This window comes from Bufo gargarizans, chromosome 5, assembly GCF_014858855.1.
Source record: "Bufo gargarizans isolate SCDJY-AF-19 chromosome 5, ASM1485885v1, whole genome shotgun sequence".
NCBI classification, from domain to species: Eukaryota; Metazoa; Chordata; class Amphibia; order Anura; family Bufonidae; genus Bufo; species Bufo gargarizans.
In genome coordinates, this window is record NC_058084.1 from 359,477,167 (window position 1) to 359,501,572 (window position 24,406).

Here is a 24,406-nt window from a genome sequence, read left to right on the forward strand (position 1 = left end):
TACGCAAAAATAATAAATGCTAAATACATCAAAGATACTTAAATCAAATCAATGATAGAGTTCACAAATCAGCAGTAGAGAATGCTATGAACAAAGCAATAATTCGGTAGACGCCAGTACACTCTCAACCAAATCAAGTATTCTTAGAAGGGCACCTAAACAAATATAGATGACAACATGTATCCTTTAGGTCCCTTAATTCCAACGTGTTTCAGCCCAGTATGATAAATCGGGCACATCAGGCGACACTAAACAAGAGTTCCAATCGGCATCAAACAGATACAGATAGAATAGCAGACATTCAATGGTAACAATATACCGATAGTCAATAATTTATTCAGCCGCAGACAGTCATCAAAATAGAAGTATAAGCCATAGGTTTAGTTTGGCTAGTGAACTCAAAGCTACCCTTAGATATTTATGTCAACACATGATGTGCAGAGTATTACATAAATGTAGTGCATGTTACATATTGCACTGATCACATAATTAATACTTGCATGCCCAGAGATATAAACCCAGGTTGGTCACATGGGGTCGCAAGTGAGTGAGATTACTACACTGTTGGCATAGACAGGACGCTTATCCAGTGATCCACGTAATCTACTTATTTCTATGTAATATTTTAGTATTTTCTCTTCAAAATATTGTCAACGATTTCTAACATTCTGTTTTTACTTTGTCATTATGGAGTACTGAGTCCTGAATAAAGGGCAAAAACTTTAATTTAGTTTTATTTTAGCACAAGGCTAAAATAGCAAAAGATAAAAGGGTCTGAAGACTTTCCAAATGAACTGTACATAAGGACCCTAAATGTCCAAAACTTTAATTTCCAATTAATCATAATTTTTGGGGTATTCCTCACCCACAAATCGCACAAAACCAGAGCTGCTATTTGAGACCAGAACAGCGAAGTAAGCAACATTTACAATATGCTGCTGGTTAGTGATGATCGAGCCTGTTTGGCTCGAGTATCTCGATGCTCGGCACATGGCGGTACTCGGCCGAGCATCGAGTCTCCTCCCCGCACGTTTCTTGGCTGCTATGCAGCCAATAAACATACAGGTAAGTACTGCCCTTACTGTAATGCCAGTAGCCATGTTGGCTACTGGCATTACAGTGATTGGCTGGCCAGAACGAGTCATCGGGTCAAAAACTTTTCAGAGACTCAAAAGTCCTGTTAAGGACTATTGTGTGTGACAACAGCAATATATATTTTTATCCTGCGCTAAATACCATGTAATAGGCCGCTGCGGACAGTTAAATTATCCGCGCCACATCTGTTTAAGGTGTGCACATCCTTAAAATATCAGTGACATCCATTGCACTTATTCCATAGACGGTGTCTCTGTGCGGACAGTTAAATTATCCCCACCACATGTCCTGTTTAAAATGAGCGCATCTCTAAAATATCAGTGACATCAATGCACTTTTTCTGTAGACTGTGTCCGCTGCGGACAGTTAAATTATCCATGCCATATCTCCTGTTTACAGTGTGCGCATCATTAAAATATCAGTGACATCCAGTGTACCTTTTTTCATAGACACTGCGAACAGTGACATTACCTGTGGTACCTGTCCAGTATAACGTTTCCTAATCACAAATACCTTTGTACATTTTTTTGCGCATACACTTCTAAATCCTCCGCTACTGTATGTGTGACATACTTTGAAGCATATATCACATTAAAAATGTGGAAGGCGAACAGTAAGGGACGGGGAAGTGACCATGATGCTGATGGTGCACGCAGAGGCCATGGCCCAGGGTGCAGAGAAACTGTGCCTGCTGCCAGAGCACAAGAAAAACAATCAAACAATCATCCACGATACCTAGCTTCATGTCCCAGTTTGCAGGGTGGCGCAGGACACCACTCTTGAAGTCAGACCAGTGCGACCAGGTGGTTGGTTGGATTGGAGCAGTTAATGCTTCCAGTCGGTTAAGCACCACCCTGTCTTCCAAGTCCAGTCTTAGTAGCCAGGGGTCTGGTTAACAGAATCCTCACCTTGATCCTCCTTCCTCACACCATGTACAGTCTGGCCAAACAAGTGATCCCATACTCGGATACTCCGAGGACCTTTTTTTATTGCCATTACTTGATTTGGCCCTCTCGCCAAGCACTCTTGAAGAGGGACATGAGTTCTTGTGCCCTGATTTCCCAACCTCTTGAGCATCCATAGTCACAAGCACATGGCGGTGGGGAACGGCAATTAGTGTTTAATGAGGTAGTGGATGATGAGGTCACTGACCCAACCTGGGAAGGTAGAAAGCCGAGCGAGGACAGCAGTACAGAGGGGGAGAGATCTGCAGCACCACAACAGGCTGGAAGAGGCAGTGGGGTGGCAAAAGGAAGAATGCGGGCCACACCAATCAGGCCTGCAACTGTTCCACGGTGCACCCCCTTGTGGAAATCTCCCTTGCCAAGGAGTAGATGTTCTGCAGTATGGGGCTTTTTTGAGGAAAGTGCGGACGACAAAAGAATAGTAGTTTGTAACCTCTGCCATACGAAAATGAGCTGGGGATGTGAACACTAGCAACCTCACCACCACCAGCATGATCCGCCACATGGCATCCAAGCACCGTAATAAGTGGGATGAACGCCTAGGTCCACAATCTGTGTCTGCGGGTCAAACCACTGCCTCCTCTTCCCCAATTTTACATGCTGGCCAATCCCCTGTCGAAGGCGCAGGCCTGGATGCCTCCCGCCCTGCACCTGGACCTTTGCAAGCACCATCAGTGGCCACATCCACTTCTGTGTCCCAGCGCAGCATCCAAATGTCCTTACCCCAGGCCTTTGAACGCATGCAAAAATACCCAGCCACCCATCCACAGGCCATAGCACTAAATGCACAGCTTTCCAAATTACTAGCCCTGGAAATATTGCCATTTAGGCTTGTGGACACTGAGGCCTTCCACAGCCTGGTGTCGGCAGCCGCCCCGTATTACGGAGCCCCTAGCTGTCACTTTTTTTCAAGGTGTGCCATTCCCGCCTTACACCAACATGTGTCCCATAACATCACATGTGCCCTGACCAACACAGTTACTGGGAAGGTCCACTTAACCACAGACACATGGACAAGTGCATCCGACCAGGGACGCTACATTTCCCTGACGGCACACTGGGTGAATGTTGAGGAGGCCGGAAGCGAGTTGTACCCTGGGATGGCACAGGTGCTACTGAGGCCAAGGATTTCAGGCCCTACGTGGATCAGAGTTTCTTCCAGCACCTACATTAGTGGCTTAAAACCCCACTTCACCTCCGCCTCCTCCTCCACTTCCACCTCCAATTTATCTGCATGCAGCACCAGTCAGTCATCAGTCGGTAGCTGGATGCAGTGTAGCATTGCAGTGGGGAAGCGGCAACAGGCTGTGCTGAGCTGATATGCTTAGGGGACAAGCAGCACACCACCACAGAGCTGTGGCAGGGGATAAGAGACCAGACTGAGCTGTGGCTCTCGCCACTCAACCTAGAAATAGGCATGGTTGTGTCTGATAATGGCCGTAACTTGGTGGCGGCTGTGATGCGGTTTTTCAAAACCTACCCCAATTTGCCTGCGCTACTGGTGAAGGTGCTCCGCATGTGTGCACATTTCCGACAACGCTTGAAATTGCCAGCTCACCGGCTGTTGTGCGCGGTGAGCACACACTGGAACTCCATGTTCCACATGTTGGCCTGGCTTTGTGAGCAGCAGAGGGCAGTAGTGGAATAACAGCTGCAACATGGTCGTCACCTTTCCAGTCAGCTTCCGCTATTCACAAACAAGGAGTGGGCATGGATGTCTGACCTCTGTGAGGTTTTAAGAAACTTTAAAGAATCAACACAGATGGTGAGTGGCAATTAAGCTATTATCAGCGTAACCATCCCACTTCTGTGTCTATTTAAACGCTCTCCCCTCACAATAAAGGACGACGCTTTACATGTGAAAGAGGTGGAAATGGGGGAAGACATTACACAGGGTAAAAACCAGACGATCCTCAGTTCGTCTTCTCAACGCGAATTGGACGATGAAGAGGAGGAGCAGGAGATGGTGGCCTCCGCTACAGAGCGTAGTAACCATGGAAGTTTAATTCCATCTGTTCAGCGTGGGTGGGCAGAAGAGGAGGAAGAGGATGAGGAGCTTGCAAGTGATCTTCCTGATGATGACAGCGAAGTCTTGCCTGTTGGTACTCTGGTACACATGGCTGACTTCATGTTAGGATGCCTTTCCCGCTACCCGCGCGTTATACGCATTATAGGCAACATGGATTACTGGTTGTTCACCCTTCTTGACCTCTACTATAAAGAGAACTTCTTATCTCCCATTCTTCTGGTGGAGAGGAAGAGCAAAACAGTGCAATACCAGAAGATCCTTGTAGAAAAATTGCTCCAAAAATTTCCATCTGACAACACTGGCGGCATTGTCCGTAGTTCCTTGGCCTACCGAAGAGGGGAGACAAGGGGAACACACAGCAGTTCCAACAAAGGCAGGGCAACACTCTCTAAAGCCTGGGACAGTTTCATGACACCCCGCCAGCACCCTCACCCTGATGCATGACCTATTGTCACAAGGAAGGAAAAATCTTAGAAGATGGTGAGGGAGTACATACTGTAGCAGACTGTGTCAGCATCCTCAATGATCCCTCAGTGCCTTACAACTACTGATTGTTCAAGCTGGACATGTGGAACAACCTGGTGCTTTGCACCTTAGAGGTGCTGGCCTGCCCTGCCGCCAGCGTTTTATCTGAGCGGGTATTTAATGCTGCTGGTGGCATTATAATAGATAAGCGTATCCGCCTATCAACTAAAAATGCTACAGGTTGACTCTTATAAAAATGAACAAGGCCTGCATTGACCATGACTTCTCGACTCCACCAGCGGAAAGCTGATGAACATAAAGGCACTTTAAATGTGTTGTTTATAAAGTACTGAATACACTGTATTCCCATCCCATGCACCCCTTCCACCAAAAACAAGGGTGTATGGTTGAATCTTCCTTTTCTCATCCTCCTTCTCCTCTTCCATCATATCAACACATGCTTATTCGTCGCATATGATGCCCTCCCATATAATGTTTAACAGGGTCAGCTAAGCTGCGGGCCCTCTTATATAATTTGTTAGAGAGTCTGCTCACCAGCAGGCCCATGCATATAATGTTTTACAGGGTCAGCTCACCAGCAGGCCCTCGCATATAATTCTTTAGAGGGTCGGCTCACCAGCAGGCCCTCGCATGTAATTATTGACAGGGTCATCTCACCAGCAGGCCCTCGCATATAATTTTTTTGAGGGTCAGCTCACCAGCAGGCCCTCGCATGCAATGTTTTACAGGGTCAGTTCACCAGCAGGCCTTCGCCTACAATCTTTTATAGGATCATCTCACCTGAAGGCCCTGGCATACAATGTTTTAGAGGGTCAGCTCACCTACGGCCCTCACCTACAACCTTTTAAAGGGTCAGCTCACCAGCAGGCCCGCACCTAATATCTTTTACAGGGTCAGCTCACCAGCAGGCCCTCGCATATAATTTTTTAGAGGGTCAGTTCACCAGCAGGCCTTTGATTACAATCTTTTACAGGGTCAGCTCACCAGCAGGCCCTCGCATATAATGTTTTACAGGGTCAGTTCACCAGCAGGTCCTCGCATATAATGTTTTACAGGGTCAGTTCACCAGCAGGCCTTCGCCTACAATCTTTTACAGGGTCAGCTCACCTGAAGGACCTCGCATATAATATTTTAGAGGGCCAGCTCACCTGCAGGCCCTCACCTAAAATCTTTTACAGGGTCAGCTCACCAGCAGGCCGCACCTAAAATCTTTTACAGGGTCAGCTCACCAGCAGGCCGCACCTAAAATCTTTTACAGCGTCAGCTCATCAGAAGGCCCTAGCATATAATTTTGACAGGGTCAGCTCACTAGCAGGCCCTCGCATATAATTTTTTACAGGATAAGCTAACCAGTAGGGCTCACCAGCAGGCCCGCACCTAAAATCTTTTACATGGTCAGCTCAACTGCAGGCCTGTACCTACAATCTTTTACAGGGTCAGATCACCCGAAGGCCCTCAACTTAATTATACCTAATAGGTAATTTGCGCACATACTGCCTTGCTTGGATGTGGTAGCCGTAGCTGGTTCTCAGGCTCCCTCTCCGGAATCGAACCCTGATTCCACGTTACCCGTATTCATCATGGTTTGCGCTGACAATAACATTGAAAATTGATAGGCCAGACATCCAAATGGATCGTCACCATCACGGGGACGTGCAATCGGCCCCAGGTTATCTAGAGTCACCAAAGCGGCAACAAGCACTCACCCATAATGTTTTTTAAATGGTCAGATCAGCAGGCCCTTGCTCCAAATATTTTTGAGGTTTACCAGCAGGCCATCAATCATAATTTTTAAAGGCTGTGTATGATGCCCTTTATGTGTAACAAAGGGTGTATTGTAGTGCCGGTTCCTTGTAATTTCTGGCAGCCCTTTCACTTAGTGCATAGGCTTTATGAGTGAGTCTCACTACCTGAACAATTGGACCACAATGTGAATGAGGCCCTCCTTTTATGTGATAAATAGGTTGTATCGGAGTGCCTCGTCCATGTAATTTTTGGCAGAACTTGAACTTTATATACAAGTAAATATACAGGAAATAATGTTTCCTAGCAATTTTTAATCTAAAATCGATTTTATCTTCGGTTTGGTGCGTATTATTGTCAGTCTGTAAAAAGTTGCGTACTACTCGGACGACATCGTTCCCAGCAGCAACCTGGGAGTCCAAAATGCATTTAGACATCCTCCGCATGGTGTTCCCGAGCCATTTCAGTGGTGTTTCCTTCAATTTCTGACCTTTTCCTATGAACCAGGCACCCTCCACTCTTCAGAACACGGGGTGCCTGGTTTAATGCTCAGGTTTTCCCATTGACTTTCATTATACTCGGGTGCTCAGCCGAGCACCTGAGCATCCAGATGTGTTCAGCCCAAGCCTTCTAGCACCCGAGCACTATGGTGCTCGATCAACACTACCGCTGGTACTTTGTCATTACTAATGCTGGCTTATGAGCAGAAGGTTATTGATAACTAACAAATACAGCCCAGGGAAGGTAACCTTCACTACAATTCATATCATATATCTTTCTAATGGGCCAAAGAATACATATGTTCGTGGACATACTTCTTTAAATATTTATAGCTTAGTATGTTATGTCTGCAATAATTATTGTTTACCCTTTAACATGCTGGATATTATCTGTTCCATGTTTTCTGCTCAGACATACAGTAAATTAGATGCAGTTTGAATATTGTTTTTCACTATAAAATTATTTTGATTCATAATATAAAATACATTAGAAAATGTGAAACTGACAAAACAGAGTCATAGCATAGCAGGTCAAACCGGAAACTAGTAAATATATGTGATATCTGTACTTTGCTTTAAAAAATATATAACTATCCTCCTAGTTTAAAATAATGATTAAGACTAGTAGGATTTTAAGCTGCCTCTCAAACCCCCTCCTCCTGTAATTAATGCATGTTTTCAGGAACAGCTGTATCAGTTAGTGAATGAGTTGTCCTGACGTCAATCAGCAGATGACTCATCCTGACTAATCCTCATTTGCTAGTGATAGAAAGAACATCCGTCGTCTACTGTATATACCTAGTGTTAGGACAACTGAGGCAAATTATAATGGTTTGCAAGACTTTCTGATTTGTATTTCCCAGGCATAGACTCTTACAAGCTATAATGCAAGATTTTCATTTCATTAACCCATAGACTGAAAATGCAGGAACGCTTGGCCAAACCAAGCATGCATGTGTGTGGGGTTGTCAAGAGCAACAGGAACTTTTGTTAACTCAAAAGCAATTGACGGTGCATGGGGACCTTCAGTTTTTTTTTATTTTTTCTTTAGGATCTACTTATGGCCTTGAAAAAAGGCATCAAAATGGCACCAAGTATCCTTGTCTGTTAACACATTTTTAAAGTATCCCTTTACTTTGAGAAATCCTTTGAAAGCGACATCAAAGGGTTTAATTGTGGGTGCCTTAGTGCTGAGACGCACTCTGATCAGTGGAACGAGGAGAAAGAAGCTCTTACATACAGCTGTCTCCTCGCTGCAGTAGATGAAAATTGAAATTCTATGAGCAAAACTTGATTTTTAACTCTTTTAGCGAGGAAAGAAAGTGCCACCGATCAAAACATTTGGTATGAAAAACATTTTTTGAAAGCACAGGAAAACTTAAATAAATTACATATAGACTGCATTATAAGGTTCCATATGTCCTGTACTCTACAAAATATATCTAGATCAATGAGACTTATTTAAGACATCAAGGAACTTTAAAAATAGGTCAATATAATATTCTGAGTCTTGATGTACAAAAGGTTCTTTTGATCTGAAGAAATTTGGATGTTTACAGGTACTTGGACTTATAATTATTCAGACTTTGGTATAATGTCACTATTTACAGATACTGATAAAACCATATATGTAACTTGTGAAGTTACCCAAGGTTCCAGACAGGGTTTACTACCACTTAAAAATAAAAAATAGCACTCCCTACTGTCTTTTATGCTGCATGCAAAGGATTGTGCTAATAACTCCATTAGTGACAATCAATGGTGGACTAAACCACTGGTGAGGGATTGTCTGGCGAGTCATCTTTAGGGTGGTCTTTGATCTCATCTAAATAGTAGAAAAAGTAATGCTATTGCTCAGGCGTCTTCCTCTATTTGTGCCCACCCCTGACTATTTATACAATATTTAAATTCTTACTTAGGTTATAAGCTATACTGATAATTTGCTAGAAATATATGAAAATTTCACTTGGTATGAATTCTGTCATGTCTAGTAATTTTTTAATCTGCTTGGCAAGGCTGGTAATTAGCAAGAAGAAAAAGAAAGTAAAAACTATCGATGAGTGTGTGAAAGGGTATAATAAATTAACTGCTCCAACTAGGAAGGAACTCTAAAATGTTCACCATTTTAAGGAGTTCAACTTCAGATTCGTCACATCTATATGCCATTTTAGCTGTGTAACCAGGTAATGATAATTTTACCTATTTAGTTTCTGCATTAGTAGACTTTTTTGATTTAACCAACCAACGCAAAATCAATTTCATATTCTCCAATCTTTATCATTAGTTATATGTAGTCATATCTGTGATCCCTAGATTTCATATCACATTTTTTTTATAATGGAAACTAGTATTGTATATATAAAAATAGCAAATTACACTTACCTTCATTTAATTGAAAAATATATGTAGATATTTATATATATATTGATCCCTGGAAAATAATAAAAATAGATGTGTAGTTAATTAGTATAGCAGCCATTAAATGTCAGAACAAAAACGATTAGATCCTTATTACACTACTGTCATCTTTTTTCCCTTCCTGTTTCTCTGGGTGTATTCACAAAGAAGAAACAAATAAGTCCGGGAAGTGGATTGTAACTGAGTCAAACACCATTGAATCTAAGGCTCTAAAAATTCGCCCTAAAAGTAAGTGCCTTATTTTATCCTGATTTTTTTTATATAACGTTAATAATTTGGCCAAATTATATTTTATGATAAAAATTTAATATAAGTCCTCACTATATATTTTTGTTGACAAAGACTTATTAGAAATAAAAATTGACATAACCTTGACATAAATAATTTCTTCTTCACATATCCTAACCTACTTTTTGCCAATTAAATTAATAAACACATTACATTAAACAGTAAAAATATTTTAATCAAAGTTTTGCATTTACATAATGCTTTACCTACTTATAATTATTAAAAAAAAGCAATTTTTAAATTTGTAATAAACATATAAAGCAGTTTGGTGCATTTAACTAAATATACTATTTCTGTCGTCTTAATGATACAGATTTTTTTGTGATAATGATTTTCATATTTTTACAAAAATTTTTTATTTATATAGTGGCAACATATTTACAAATATAATCAGATAGTACATAGTAACAAACTAATAAGCAATTCAGAAAATCCGAGTGAGGGCCCAGCTTGCAAAAGCTTACAATGTAAGCAAAGGAAATAAGATTGAAGGAAAGGGAAAAAGTACTTATTTTGTATAATGGTCCACCAGCATAAGGTAGTAGGCATAAAGTCGATAGGCACAGATATCAATTTGACAACCAATTTTTTTTATACAAAGCTTGTACTAAATATCTCATAGTTTATTTTCTAAAAGCAATAAAAATGACAAGATTATTATGTTTCAGAAGTTATTGTATCCAAATAAAATTAAAGAATAAATATGTTAGCATTTTATCTCTTTAAGAAGACCAAGTGCAAAAAATAATTATAATTTCAAATGCATTTATAACATGGGAAGTACTGTGCCTCTGAAATTTCATTATTGAATGTTATAGGTATATATTAAAGAATGTTATGCAAAAATACTTTAAAATATTTGTTTTAATATTGTTTTGATTTTTATATAAAAAGGAATCCATTCCTATGCTTCCTTAACAAAATAAAGTGTTAACCACAGTGCAAATATTAACATATGAGTTACAATATTAAAATGAAATAATAACTATAATCTGTTCAGATTGAACACTTTAGAATAAACTTCATAGGATCAACATTTTGAGTAGACATTAACAATATATAATACATTTTGTTAATAAAATGCTATACATTAGAATATATAATATTAATATTCATAGCAATCAGTGGCAGGAGTAGAGCCATAGTAGTCTCATTAAGATCTTTAAAAAAAGTTACAAAATTCTTGAAGGTTAATAATGTCTTGGCAAAATAATGTTTGCAAAGGACAACCAATTATAACAAGTATATGAGTGAATATTTAATTTGGGTTAAACTATGTTTTAATATAAATATTATAATCTGTTTTTCCCAATGGAATATCTGTTCTCATAACTGTGTTGTATAGTATTATATATATGCCTATCTATTATGTTAATCTAAACAGTTTTTGGTTTGGTATAGTATAGCAAGGAAAGGGGGAATTTATAAAGACTGATGTTTCTAATGCAAGTCTTAAAAAGAAAACATATTGGTGTACGATATACTAGAATTATTAGGAGGCACACACATCCTAGTAATTTTAGTGTATCCTCAGGAGGTCCACACTCCAAAAAATCAAATCTACACTGGAGTTTTTTGCATGCATATGTTAAATGCATGGTTTTTAGAAATGAGTGAATCGAAGTTGACAAAGTGGAATTTGATCTGAATTTCAGGAAAAATTTGATTCGCACCAAATCCGAATTTCCTCATGCTTCGTGGTAACGAATTAATTTTTTTCCTAAAATGACTGCTGTACGTGTGAGGACATGGAGCAAGGAACTCTGGGAAAGTGGGATCACCCATAATTCCATGCATGCAGCCAATCAGCAGCCAGCCAGCCCTGTGATGTCACAGCCCTGTAACTAGCCTCAGCCATCTTGGATTCTGCCATTTTCCAGTGTACCTAATGCAGTGCTATAAAAAAAACTTAATTGTGCTAAAAAAAACGATTTACAAGTTCAGGGAAAAATTATTCAAGGTGTAGGGAAAGAATAGGGAGGAATTATTCAACAGCATTTATGTTGAACAGAATTCAGTAGGGGAGGTTACAGCCTGGGTAACAGGAACAATCCTATTACACCTTGCTGCACGTACCAGGGATCCAAATTGTCATTATACAGCTCTGTAATTCCAGCAAACAGTTCTTGTTAATAGGGTGTTACGGCCATTAACAGGGTTTATTACAAGGACATTTTTATATTTCTTATATGCCGTTGTGCGGTGCAGTTATATGTTCTAAAGCATTTTTTGGCTTGTATTAGTGGGAAAAAAGGGCTTATTAGCAGTTGTGTGTTGAAGTGCACTTTATTTAAACTGATGATCTATCCTCTGGATAGATCATCAGCTTCTGATCGGCGGGGGTCCGACACCCGGGACCCCCACCGATCAGCTGTTTGAGAAGGCAGCGGCGCACCAGCAGCACTGCGGCCTTCTCACTATTTACCACCGGCCCAGTGACGTCACGACTAGTATCAACTTGCCTGGGCGGGGCTAAGCTCTATTCAAGTGAACAGAGCTGGAGCACCGCTGCCTTCTCAAACAGCTGATCGGCGAGGGTCTCGGGTGTCGGACCCCCGCCAATCAGATGCTGATGATCTATCCAGAGGATAGATCATCAGTTTAAACAAAGTGCAGAACCCCTTTAAGGTAAAACTGATTGCAAAATAGTGAAGGAATAGTAAAAATGGAGGAAAAGATTAAAAATATAGATGTAAAAAATACATAAGGATATTTATGTGGGGATATAAATTCGCGCCTCATAGGATAATAATTGTGATAAAAGAGCAATAATGACTCAGTGGAAAATCTTTTTGATCAGTAGAAAGACTTTTTGTTCAGAAACTTAATGCAGTCAATGATCTGGAGGGTTGGTAATAGTCAATACTCCGAGATCTAGTGGTAGTCAATATTCCAAAAATAATGAATCAATGTTCATAAGAGTTAATAATTGATCCAGCATTCTAGTCGGTCAACAGAAAATGATATAGAAACAGCTGTGGGCCTACGTGGCCAATATTCAGAAGTCTATAGCAGGCAAGTGTTGTATATATCGTTCCTGTGGCGTCCCACAGGAAGACGACACACTGTCTTCTGTTACCTGTCTGATGTCTTCAAAGATCACTGGCCGATGTCGGTTTTAGCACCAGTTTCCTCTCCGGGTGTGCAGCAGGGACGGCGTCCTCGTGGTGTTGGGCTTTGTGCACTCACAGCGCTTGGTGTCCCACGTGGTTGTATGTTAACTCGGCGTATCACATGCTGCTTAATGAGTTCAACATGTCACGTGGTTACTCTATGCTGATAGTCTCTGCCAGGGAGGCTGTAGTGGATCTCTGGGCAGTGATTGTATGTGGAAGCACTTTCTGTATTGTCCTTTTACTGTTCGGACATGCGGGTATCGTAGTACACCAGTAGTATTTGCTACCAGTTATAGTGTGCCAGTCTATCCAACAATATTTCAAAATAAAAATATATTTGCCATTCAGCGGTGCATATGTTCTAAAGCCCTTTTTGTTGTGTATTAGTGGCAAAAGTAGAATATATTTTGCATTCAGCAGTGCAGTTATATGTTCTAAAGCCTTTTTGGCATGTATTAGTGGAGAAAAAGAAAAAGGCTTATTAGCCGTTGTGTGTTGAAGTGGGACAATTATAGCCCTTTTTGGTGTGTATTAGTGGCACAAAAAAAAAATATTTGCTGTTCAGAGGTGAAGTTCCATTGTGAATTGTGATTGTTATATTCATTTTTTGGGAGTGTATTATTAGGAAAAAGAAAATGGGAAAATTGATGGATGATTGTAGACTTTCTTCTGTATGAACGAAATTAAGTCGATTAGCCATTCATTGGTGAAATTATTTTGTGAAACAGCATTTATGGGGAAAATTAATGGGTGACTGTAGACTTTATTCTGTATGAGCCAAATTACGTTGATTAGCCATTCAGTGGTGAAATTTGTTTGTGATCAACACCAATAGAACATCAACAACTCAGTATGTATGGAACCATACCACAAACTCCTATATATAAATTCTACACCACACAAAAAATAATGCATAACATTTTTATTAGTCCAAAATGACGAAATACATATTGTACAAACATTTAAAATGACATATATTAAAGGGAAGCAGGATAGTGGAGAAAAAGAATCCCTACAGTGGTGGAAATAACATGCAGTAATATAGTTCAACAGGCACTGTGCAAAATAACTAGGCCAACTTGATGCATATAATAGTGCCAATGGCCTCCTGAGAATTAATCAAGTGGAAAGGTAATAAGGTAGCCATCTAATAGGACAGCCATCTCCCTAAATTGTGGACTGAGAACAGTAATGTAACATAATATCAACCAACCTGGGGGGAACGGCTGTTATATAGCCTTTTTTGGGAAAATTGGTCGGAAATGGAAACTATGGTCAAGGACAATATATGTCCTTTACGGTCTACTGGGTAAATGTGGTTCCTGCTCAGCCACACCAGCAACTTGGCCAGGTTGATACATTTGTCTGTCAAGATCTCTGTTTACAGTCAGTGAACGGGAACATCATTTATCGCAAGGATATGCAAACACCTACCGATGGGATGTTAACCCCCAGAAGTAGGCATTAGGCATGAAGAAGCAGTCATTGCCACAGCTCAAAGTATCCTCCCGGAAGCTTGACCTTTGCAAGTCGACGGTCTGCATTGCAAATCTTGTCTAAAAGAAAAATCCTGCAGTGCACCCCCTAGGAGTAAACTCTTGATCTGGCACAAGCTGCTTTGCTCATTCACCAACAATGGACTCTGTACAGCGTGACACTGATGTATAATTTCTCATGCAACCAGACTGAAAGAGTATTCCAAGAACCTGTCTGCCCACATAGCTGACGAGAAGCGGAAGGGTCTTGGCATTGAAGTGGGCTCAGTGCTGAACCTAAAAAACACATTTTCCTGTTTACCTGGACTCAAAGGAAAGGACAGAGATCCACTGGCGTTGCTCACACAGATTTCATCCAAGCCTTCACTCACCAAGGCAAGCACAGAGGACTGGGTTGTGTGGACAGGTTGGTTCTGTGGGACGTACATAGAGGACGATCGATTGGAGGTGTTACCAGAGACATTTACTTGCCTCCCGCTCTTCCTGTATAATCGCTCCGAGGCGCTCACGGCTATCGTAGGGACGTGGTTCCAAAGAAACTTTGACTGTTGTTTCGGTAATCTGGTGATCAGTTCTCAGGAGTCAGGACCTTACGTAGCTAGCAGTGATGTGGACCGGGTATGACGTGTCTGGATCAGTGTCGGCAACAGAGCTTGTTTTTTCGGTGCCCGTCGAACCTTGCATGAACATTTCTTATGCCATCCACGTAGAGGACTTCAAGACTTTATGGAATGATTTTCATAAATCAAAGGACGAAGTCACATTGGAGAAGGCGTACAGTTTATTCCAATATCTTTACTCACATTTCTTCAGACACTTTATAATCTACTTATCGGCGACCCAGCTCATCAAGGTGACAGCATCTGTGGCATCAGCGCATTGTGAAGTTCCTCAGTAAGGACTAACTAATCCGAGTGCTGGGATTCATAACGGAGCTGACCATCAATAACATTCAGTATTGAACACATAGACGACTCTCATCTCAGACCTTGTCCACAATGTTCAGGACCTCCCGGACATCTTAGATGTCTTAGACATCATCCCTGCAGTGTTTACTACATGTTATACCAGGTCTTACTAGTGATGGACAAACATCGGCTGGGACAGTTCGCAAACACGATCGCGCGAACGCAATCAAATGTTCACGAAATGGCAGGCGAATCTGAAAAACCTTCATCTCATATTTACAGCCACCAAATACTTAGTAGAAGTGTACAAATAGTCCCACAACATGGACAGTGACATAATAGAGGGGGATCAATGACAAAAATTCCAACAAAAAATATGTATCTTAATCAGGGGACATTTTAATGTGTCTTAAAGGGAAATTCTCTGAAATGTGCCCTGTTGGAGCCTAGAATTTTTTTATTTTAGGCCACAGGAGTACGGGCCTTAAAAAATAAGCATTCACCTGACATAAAAGAATTCTGATTATGTGTCTCGAGGTACATTTATGCGGTCAATGGATACAAATTGCACTGTAGGCCACTGGACTACAGGCCCCAAACATTAGGCATTCACATGACAGAAAAGATCAAGTGATTATGTGGCCGGAGGTATATTATACGGTCAATGGATATCAATTTTGCTGCAGGCCAGTACAAATACAGGTCAAATACATATGTTTAAAACAACAAAAAATATAAAATTGGATTAAAAACATAGCTAACAAAATCCCCCCTCTTGGAAAAAAAACCCCAATGATAATAATTGAAATTCGATAACACAAATGCTGCACTACAAAAGAGCACTATATAGAAAGCATATTATTGGTATATAACACCCCTGCTTTAATACGTTTTTTTTAGGGGGCAACTGGTATATCACAGCAGATGAAATTATTTGTTTCAATAGCATTTGTCACTCTGTGTAGCTACGGTAACGCAGCAGGAGCGCACACAAATGCTGCACTACCTAAATGCACTATATAGAAAGTATATAAATGGTATATAACACCCCTGCTTTAATAAGTTTTTTGGGGGGGCAACTTGTATATCACACCAGTAGAAATTATTTGTTCCAATGTCGTTTGTCCCTATCTGTAGCTGAGGTAACGCATCAAAACCATAAGCAAATGCTGCACTACCCAAATGCACTATATAGAAAGTATATAATTTTTTTTTTTAGGGGGCAACTGTTAGAAGGGAGGGATGGTTAAAAAGGTCAATGCAGAGAGCATTTCACTATAAAGTAGCAGAATCTGGCAGAATAAGCGTTCACATACTCCATATTCCTGATAAATATAGGTATGTTTTTAGTGATCTCTCTAGCATCTACCCAGTGCCGAGCACAATGGAAGTCAATGGGAGAACCCTAGGCACCCCCTGCTCGGAGGAGAAGAGGTTGTCTGGTTCACAAAAAAAGGTTAGAAATTGATGGAAACGCCATCAAAAGAGTTTGGAAACAGCATTAAGAGGATAGCTGGATAGCAGTTAGATTATGGAACTCTCTGTCTGAGGAGGTGGTGATGGTGAGTACAATAAAGGAATTCAAGAGGGACCTGGATGTATTCATGGAGCGTAATAATATTACAGACTATAGCTACTAGAGAGGGGTCATTGATCCAGGGAGTTAGTCTGATTGCCTGATTGGAGTCGGGAAGGGATTTTTTATTCCCCTAAAGTGGGAAAAATTGGCTTCTACCTCAGGTTTTTTTTTTTTTTTTTTTTTTGCCTTCCTCTGGATCAACTTGCAGGATAACAGGCCAAACTGGATGGACAAATGTCTTTTTTCAGCCTTATGTACTATGTAACTATGTTACTATGTCTTGGACTCCTATTATCTACGACATACAATAGACAACCAGACAAAGGCTTTATGCCAAAAGCCAGGTATGTGCAAGCCATCAATCTATCCATGAGACAGATAACAGGATTAGTTAGCATACCTTGCAATGGTAGCATTGTGCACCATGAGACATTCCAAACCAGCTCTCATTTGACTGAGAGCCAGTAAGCATCAAAGTTGCTTCCCATCTGTTGGATGGCTAGGGTGGACCTACGCACCTACATCAATAACATAATGGTTACAAAAAGTTTTTTGATTGCCCTAACATAATATTAACCTTTCTATACAGTTTTGTGATGTAAAAACGAATTTGTATAAACATGGGCATATGGGAAAGACATGCAAATGAACAGAATCTGCCTTGTTTTTCAGCTGAAAGCCATTTGCATGGAAAATTTGCGATCTACACTATTCATGAACAGCGCCATCTATTGGTTTCATAGTCTTATGACAAGACTAAATAGTCTTGTCATAAGACTATTAAACCAATAGATGGCGCTGTTCATGACTCATGAACAGCCCCATCTATTGGTTTCATAGTCTTATGACAAGACTATTAGTGTATCATTTTGCATGGAAAATTTGCGATAAAATTGTGCGTTTAGGATATTCGCAATCTACACTAATCTGTAGTCAGACCTGCTAAAATGTGAAGTTGCACGTAGTGCAATAAAATATTCTAATCACTGCCGATTAGCGCAATAGCGAATATATTGGAACACATGACTCTATCTGCATATACAGCTATTCTAATGTTCTGCCGTGCCAACCATTTTCTCCAGTCTCAGAAAACTTATACCAGCTTGAAAAATGTAGCCAAAGTGACTCACGCCTGTATTTCGCGTTACGAATTTGCATTACACTATTTTTTTACATTGCCCATTAATCGCATTCTGTAAAATAATCTCAAATTCTCGAAATTCGCAAATATATGCAGAATATTCTACAAAATATTTGTGAAATATCGTGAATTTGAATATAGCCCCTGCAGCTCATCACTATAAACAGCGCTATCTATTGGATTTATAGTCTTTTGACAAGACTGATAGTCTTGTCATAAGACTATAAAATGGGTTCATGAGTAGTGTAAATTTTCCATGCAAATGGTTTTTCAGCTGAAAAACAAGGCAGATTCTGCTTATTTGAATGTCTTTGCCATATGCCAATGTTTATGAAAATTAGTTTTTACATCACAAAACTGTATAGAAAGGTTATTAAATATTATGTTAGGACAATCAAAAAACTTTTTGTAACCCTAATGATATTGATGTAGGTGCGCAGGTCCACCTAAGCCGTCCAACAGATCTGAAGTAACTTTGAGGCTTACTGGCTCTCAGTCAGATGAGAGCTGGTTTGGAATGTCTCATAGCGCACAAGGCTGCCATTATGAGGTATGCTGACTTAGCCTGTCATCTGTCTCATGGATAGATTGATGGCTTGCATATACCTGGCTTTTGGCATATAGCCTTTGTGTGGTTGTCTATTGTATATCGTAGATAATAGGAGTCCAAGATGCATCCAGCCATCCTCTTAATGTTGGTTCCAAACCTTTTTTATGGGTTTTCCATCAATTTCTAACCCATTTTTGTGAACCATACACCGTATTTTCTTCCGAGCAGGGGGTGCCTGGTTAGATGCTCGGGTCTCCCATTGACTTTCATTGTATTAAATTTTACTCGAGCACCCACAGTATTCGGTCAAGCATTCCGATGTGCCGAGCATAGCGATGCTCGAGCCGAACAGCAGTTCGGCCGAGCATGCTCGCTCAACACTACATGACATGTTTCTGTGTGTTTGGATACGTTGTACAGACAAGTGAAATGTATAAGTACAGTTTTGAGTTGTGGCTATATGATGTGTATGGGCCAAGTAAAACATTTGACACTGGAAAAGCAATAGCGTTTTGACATTTTTCTGATGAGCTATCAAGTAGATGTCAAATATGCAATATATTTTTCTAATATGCCTTTTGTTTCTTTTGGCAGGTTGGCTACATGAACTGGGAAAAAGACTGGAATCCCCTTTCTATAGCAATAATACACAAGGTGGTCCTACCATCCGAAGTACATATATTGCATCATTATACTTCACACTCAGCAGTCTGACTAGTGTTGGCTTTGGAAATGTTTCTGCTAACACTGATGCTGAGAAGATCTTTTCTATTTGTATAATGCTAATTGGAGGTAATACCCTTTCTGATACCATCACACAAGCCCTAAAATGCCTCCCCATACGCACACAGGCCCCTCACATAGGTTGTACTTAAATTACTCCCGGGCCCTGGGGGGTGGGGTCAGCTCCCTAGTGTAACCTGCAAAGCTAGGGAGGCTTTTTTCTGTTGTGGCCTGCTATTGGCTGCACCCCCAAAGCTGGATGTTTTTATCCGTGCAACAGGGAGATGACGCAGCGGCCGTGCTAGTATGTGAAGCAATGAATTTTAGGGGTTGGATAACCCTTTTAAGCCCAATAATAGGTATACAGACACTGAGCACTTTATAGAAAATGTTTTGTGTGTTTATGATTCCATTACAGACTCTTAAATTGTAGATGTGGATTTCTATTGAAATGTTAAAGTGTTATCTAATCAACAACAATGCAAGTAAGCGAAAATAGCTTACATTTGGTACATAATATATGATCATCAGCATTTGGTTCTGTTTCTTTAGTATTTAATAAATAATTTAATTATCCTTACACTCATGCAGAGCCTGAGGATGCTTCCATCACTAGGTGTCTGATTATTACCCATTTTTGACATCTATTGTACATGGATGGCAAGAGTCAGGTCTTTCAAGATGGTGCCAACTCAGGAATGGAGCGGGTACCATAGCTGGTAGAGACAACTCCAATAACAGACATTTGACCCCTTAGGTGCCAAGTTCATTGCAATCAAGGCAACTTAGAGGTTATTTACCTTGAGCAGGATGCTCTCAGTGACAGAATGCCCCACACTGTGACGAGCTTGCAGAAGATGTTTGGTTGCAATGGCAATTAAAAAGGTTAACAATCTTTGGCAGAGCTTAAAGGGATTGGCCCATCTCATACATTGAGGGCATAAAGGGGACCTGCACCTATCTCTAGAATAGAGACCATAAATTGATGGAGAGTGGACAGTGCAAGTGCAACCGACTTACATTTCTATTGGAGTGCCAAATAACTGAAAATAGTCAAGCAAGCGCGACCACTGCTCCATTCACTTCTATAGGGCTATCAGAAATAGCTGAGCCAGTGCTTGGCTATTTTTGACAGTCAATAAAAATGAATGGAGGGTAGTCATGCATGCAAGGTCTGTTCTCCATCACTTTGCATTCTCTGTGTTAGAGATAGGTTCAGGTACTAGAGGTGGGACCCACACCTAGCAGACATAGTATATTTCCCCAATGTATGATATACGCAAATCCCTTTAATAGGAAAACAATTTTCCTATAGACTGCAATGGTATTTCCTATAGACTCTCCTGGTGTTCTGACTATGGCTAGTTTCTGGATTAACCCCTCATCTGCTGTTTGGGCTATAACCATCTGCCCTGGTTCTGACTCTGTTTCTCTGGTTCTGACTATACAATGTAATAGTTAGAAATGTGACCCCATCTTTCCATGAGGGACCTCCATAAATGTAAATACATTGATGGCAATCACCCTATTTACAGAAAACATGCAAAGGATATGTGCTCATTTAGACCACTGGGAGGCACTGTTTTTAAATGAAAGATCCATTGTGCTTCCTTTCTAAAGAGACTTTGGTTCCTCATGGAAAGATGGGGTCACACAACACATTTACTATATGCCCCTGAGCGCTGTGGTTACATGAAATTTGTTGTCCTGCATTTCTAACTATTACATTATATAGTGGTGCAATTACAATGTCCTATTTATTTCCATTTTTTTATGGGTGAGGATATTGATGGATTGGCACACTATCTTATATTGTATATGTCACAATCAGATTATATGTTGATTATAATATCATATTTATATTGACAGCTATAGGACATTATACATTTTATGTATCACAGCTTATCACCATCTATCAGTACAAAACTGTACATATCCTCATCATTTTGTCTTTATTGTATGAGCTTCCAGCCAATTTAAAATTTGCCTATACCAGTGATGGTTAACCTTGGCACTCCAGCTGTGGTAAAACTACAACTCCTAAGATGCCCCCCTTGCTTGGCTGCTCTCAGAACTCTGTAGAAATAAATGGAGCATGCTGGGAGTTGCAGTTTCACCACAGCTGGAGTGTCAAGGTCGCTAGTTAAAATGAGGGGTTTGTCCCCGATTCTAGGTCCCCCACTGTTTGAGCCAGTGTATCTAAGTAGGAGTGATATGCTCCGATCATGTGATGCTGGGTGGGCGTGGTACCTGATGGATATGGGAGGGATTATAGGTTTAAATACTGGCGGTTGCGGCAGCCGCTTCAGGGACGCACTAGTGCCAGAGATCTGCCTTTATATACTGGAGGGCAGCACAATTTATGTGCTATACTATGCTTCTTAGTACAGGGCTCCTGAGGATGTTTGTAGGAAACCCGTCGAGCAATGGAAATGAACAGTTAGCATAGTCTAGTTGTCTTTATATGAGCAGTTAGCGGCATAACATTTTTTATAATCGCTGAGTACAAAGGATACTTAGGCTGATGTCAACTGCGTGTACCTCCAGCGTGAGTGATGAGTTCAGCCGTTTAACTTGATACAAAACGAAGTGATTCAGTATCTCCTGGAAATATTGTATTCAGTCAGGGCTTTTGGAATTAGTTCACAGTATTTGCCTTTGGGCTCTTTATTAAGCAAAGTTATTGCTGTGGTAAATGAGAAATGGTGCAGGCCACTACAGCCCTCAGTTGTGTGGGTATTAAATCAGATTAATGGAGTAATCCTAATCTGGCTCCATATTTGCACTATTGACTAGTATTTGAAGAACTGCTTGGTATATTCCCTCCATTTTTTTAATAAGTTATTCGTAATCAATAAAGATTTTCTGTTTTCATTTTAGCTTCCCAAGTCTGGTGTAAAAGTACAATAATTGATTTTAATGCGCTAGGTCTCGCTGAAGAGACATAGGGCATTTAAGCTGCAATTCTTATTTTGGCCAGCAGGTCAACATAAAAAATTTGCAATTCTGACATTTACAGGTGAAAAATTTGAATATCATGCAAAGTTCATTTAGCGTATTTCATTAATGCAACTAAAAAGGTGAAACTAATATATGAGATAGACTCATAATATGCAAAGCGAGATATTTCAAGCCTTTATTTGTTATCATTTGGATGATTATGGCTTACAGCTTATGAAACCCCAAAGTCACAATCTCAGGTACCACTATGCTCAGAGGGTATGGATTAGCTCACTAGAGTGTGACACTTTGAGCCTAGAATATTGAACCTTTTCAAAATATTCAAATTTTAAGTTGCATTTCTGAAATAAATGAACTTTTGCACGATATTCAAATTTTTTCGATTTTCACCTGTAAATGGCTGTAAAAAATCCATGAATATTCAGAATAAAAAACAAAAAATTTGATTTTGTAGGCTCAAATATGAGCTTAAAAATTATAACAAAAAGAAAAAAAAAACGGTTTAAAAATACAAATTAAAAAAATATAAAAGTTTAAATCATCCACCTTTCCGTATAATGAAAATATAAATAAATAAATAACAATAAATATAAACATCATGGGTATCAACTCAACCAAAAATGACGCACTATTAAAATTTAAAAATATATTTTCAAAATGGCAAATGGCCTAATGGAAAAAAGGGTCAAAATGGCCAATTTGACATTTTTTCATTGCTTCTCTTACCCTAAAAATTTTATAAAATGTGATCAAAAAGTCATACAGACTTCAAAATAGTATCAATAAAAACTACAGGTTGTTCCACAAAAAAATAAACAACCAAACAGCTGAGTAGATGTAACTATAAAAAATTATAGGGGTCAGAATATGGTGATTTGAAAACATGAATATTAAGAGACATACATTGTGTTACTTGTCATTGTATTATCAGGACAATAGTGAAGACAGTGCATTAAAAGTACCATTAGTTAGTACTAAAACCAGTTTATCCCTTTACAAGTTTTCTTTATTTGAACTAGTCATGTTTGCACATATACCCATTAAAATTATAATTTAAAATGTCAGACAAGCCCCCAATTGTCTGAAATTTAAAAATGATGTTATATACACCTCTTTTTGTGTTTTCTTTAAAATGTTTTTCATGTCCATATCTATATATAAAAAAAAAATCCTTAAGACACCAAAGGCCTAATATACGCCAAGGCTTCCTGTTCATTTGAGAGTAGCCACTTGGGCCATACACACAATGGACACAGAAGGGGACCTCACTGACTTTTATTGGAAATGTTTCCAGTCATGCTCTGTGGCCTGTGCAGAGGTCAGGAGGGAGTAGATATGATGTGCTATCTCCTGTTATGAATGGTGGATCCTGTGCTATCTATACAAGGTAATATCTGTTATTGAAATTCTGCCTGTGATGATAATGTCATGGCTACTGAAAAGTTACCAGTACCAGACATGAGTCTCAACATATCATTAGGCCTGGTGGCCAGTGTGAAAAATGCATAATTTTTTTATTTTTTTTATATAGATTATTTAGTGAAAATCACATAACACAAATCACCAAAAACTCAAAAACAAATGTTTAACATAAAAATGTGGTTTAAGCTACAGTTCATTTTTGCTAACAGATTCCATTTAAAGGGCATCTGTCAGCAGATTAGCACCTATGAAACTGGCTGACATGTCGCATTTGTGCTTGGCAGCTGAAGGCATCTATGTTGATCCCATGTTTATATGTGCCCGCATTGCTGAGAAAAATAAAGTTTCAATATATGCAAATGAGCCTTTAGGAGCAACAGGGGCGTTGCCATTACACCTAGATGCTCTGCTCTCTCTGCAACTGACACACCCTCTGCACTTTGATGGACAGGGCCAGGAAGGGGGTATGACATTTTACTGCCTGGCCCTGTCAATCAAAGTACAGAGGGCACAGCAGTGAGCAGGCATGAGCAGGCTCATTTGCATATATTAAAAAAAAAATGCGGGCACATATGAACATGGGACCAACACAGATGCCTTTAACTGCAAAGTGCACATGTAACAGGTCAGCCAGTTTCATAGGTACTAATCTGCTGACAGATGCCCTTTAATTCACTGTCAGACCCTTTTTGCATACACTAATTATGCAACATACTATGTTTACTTTCTTTTTATCTTCCTGTACAGCTTTGATGCATGCCTTGGTATTTGGTAATGTAACAGCTATAATCCAACGAATGTACTCCAGATGGTCCCTTTATCATACAAGAACCAAGGATCTGAAGGATTTTATACGGGTACATCACCTTCCACAACAGCTGAAGCAGAGAATGCTTGAATATTTCCAGACCAATTGGTCAGTCAATAACGGGATAGATTCTCACGAGGTACTTTCAATACCTTTGGAATTTTTATATACCGTAGCA

At 39.9% G+C, this 24,406-nt stretch overlaps 1 protein-coding gene and 1 pseudogene across 1 annotated transcript in view; both read left to right on the forward strand.

Moving 5' to 3' along the window:
• The window catches only part of KCNH8 (potassium voltage-gated channel subfamily H member 8), a 638,835-nt gene that overhangs the window by 507,315 nt on the left and 107,114 nt on the right, over positions 1 to 24,406 (forward strand). Inside the window, exons 8-9 of the mRNA XM_044294135.1 lie at positions 18,909 to 19,106; positions 24,168 to 24,367. Of these exons, the coding sequence (XP_044150070.1) occupies positions 18,909 to 19,106; positions 24,168 to 24,367 (398 nt within the window). The remainder of the gene's footprint in view (positions 1 to 18,908; positions 19,107 to 24,167; positions 24,368 to 24,406) is intronic.
• On the forward strand, positions 14,061 to 15,098 carry LOC122938554 (annotated as a pseudogene).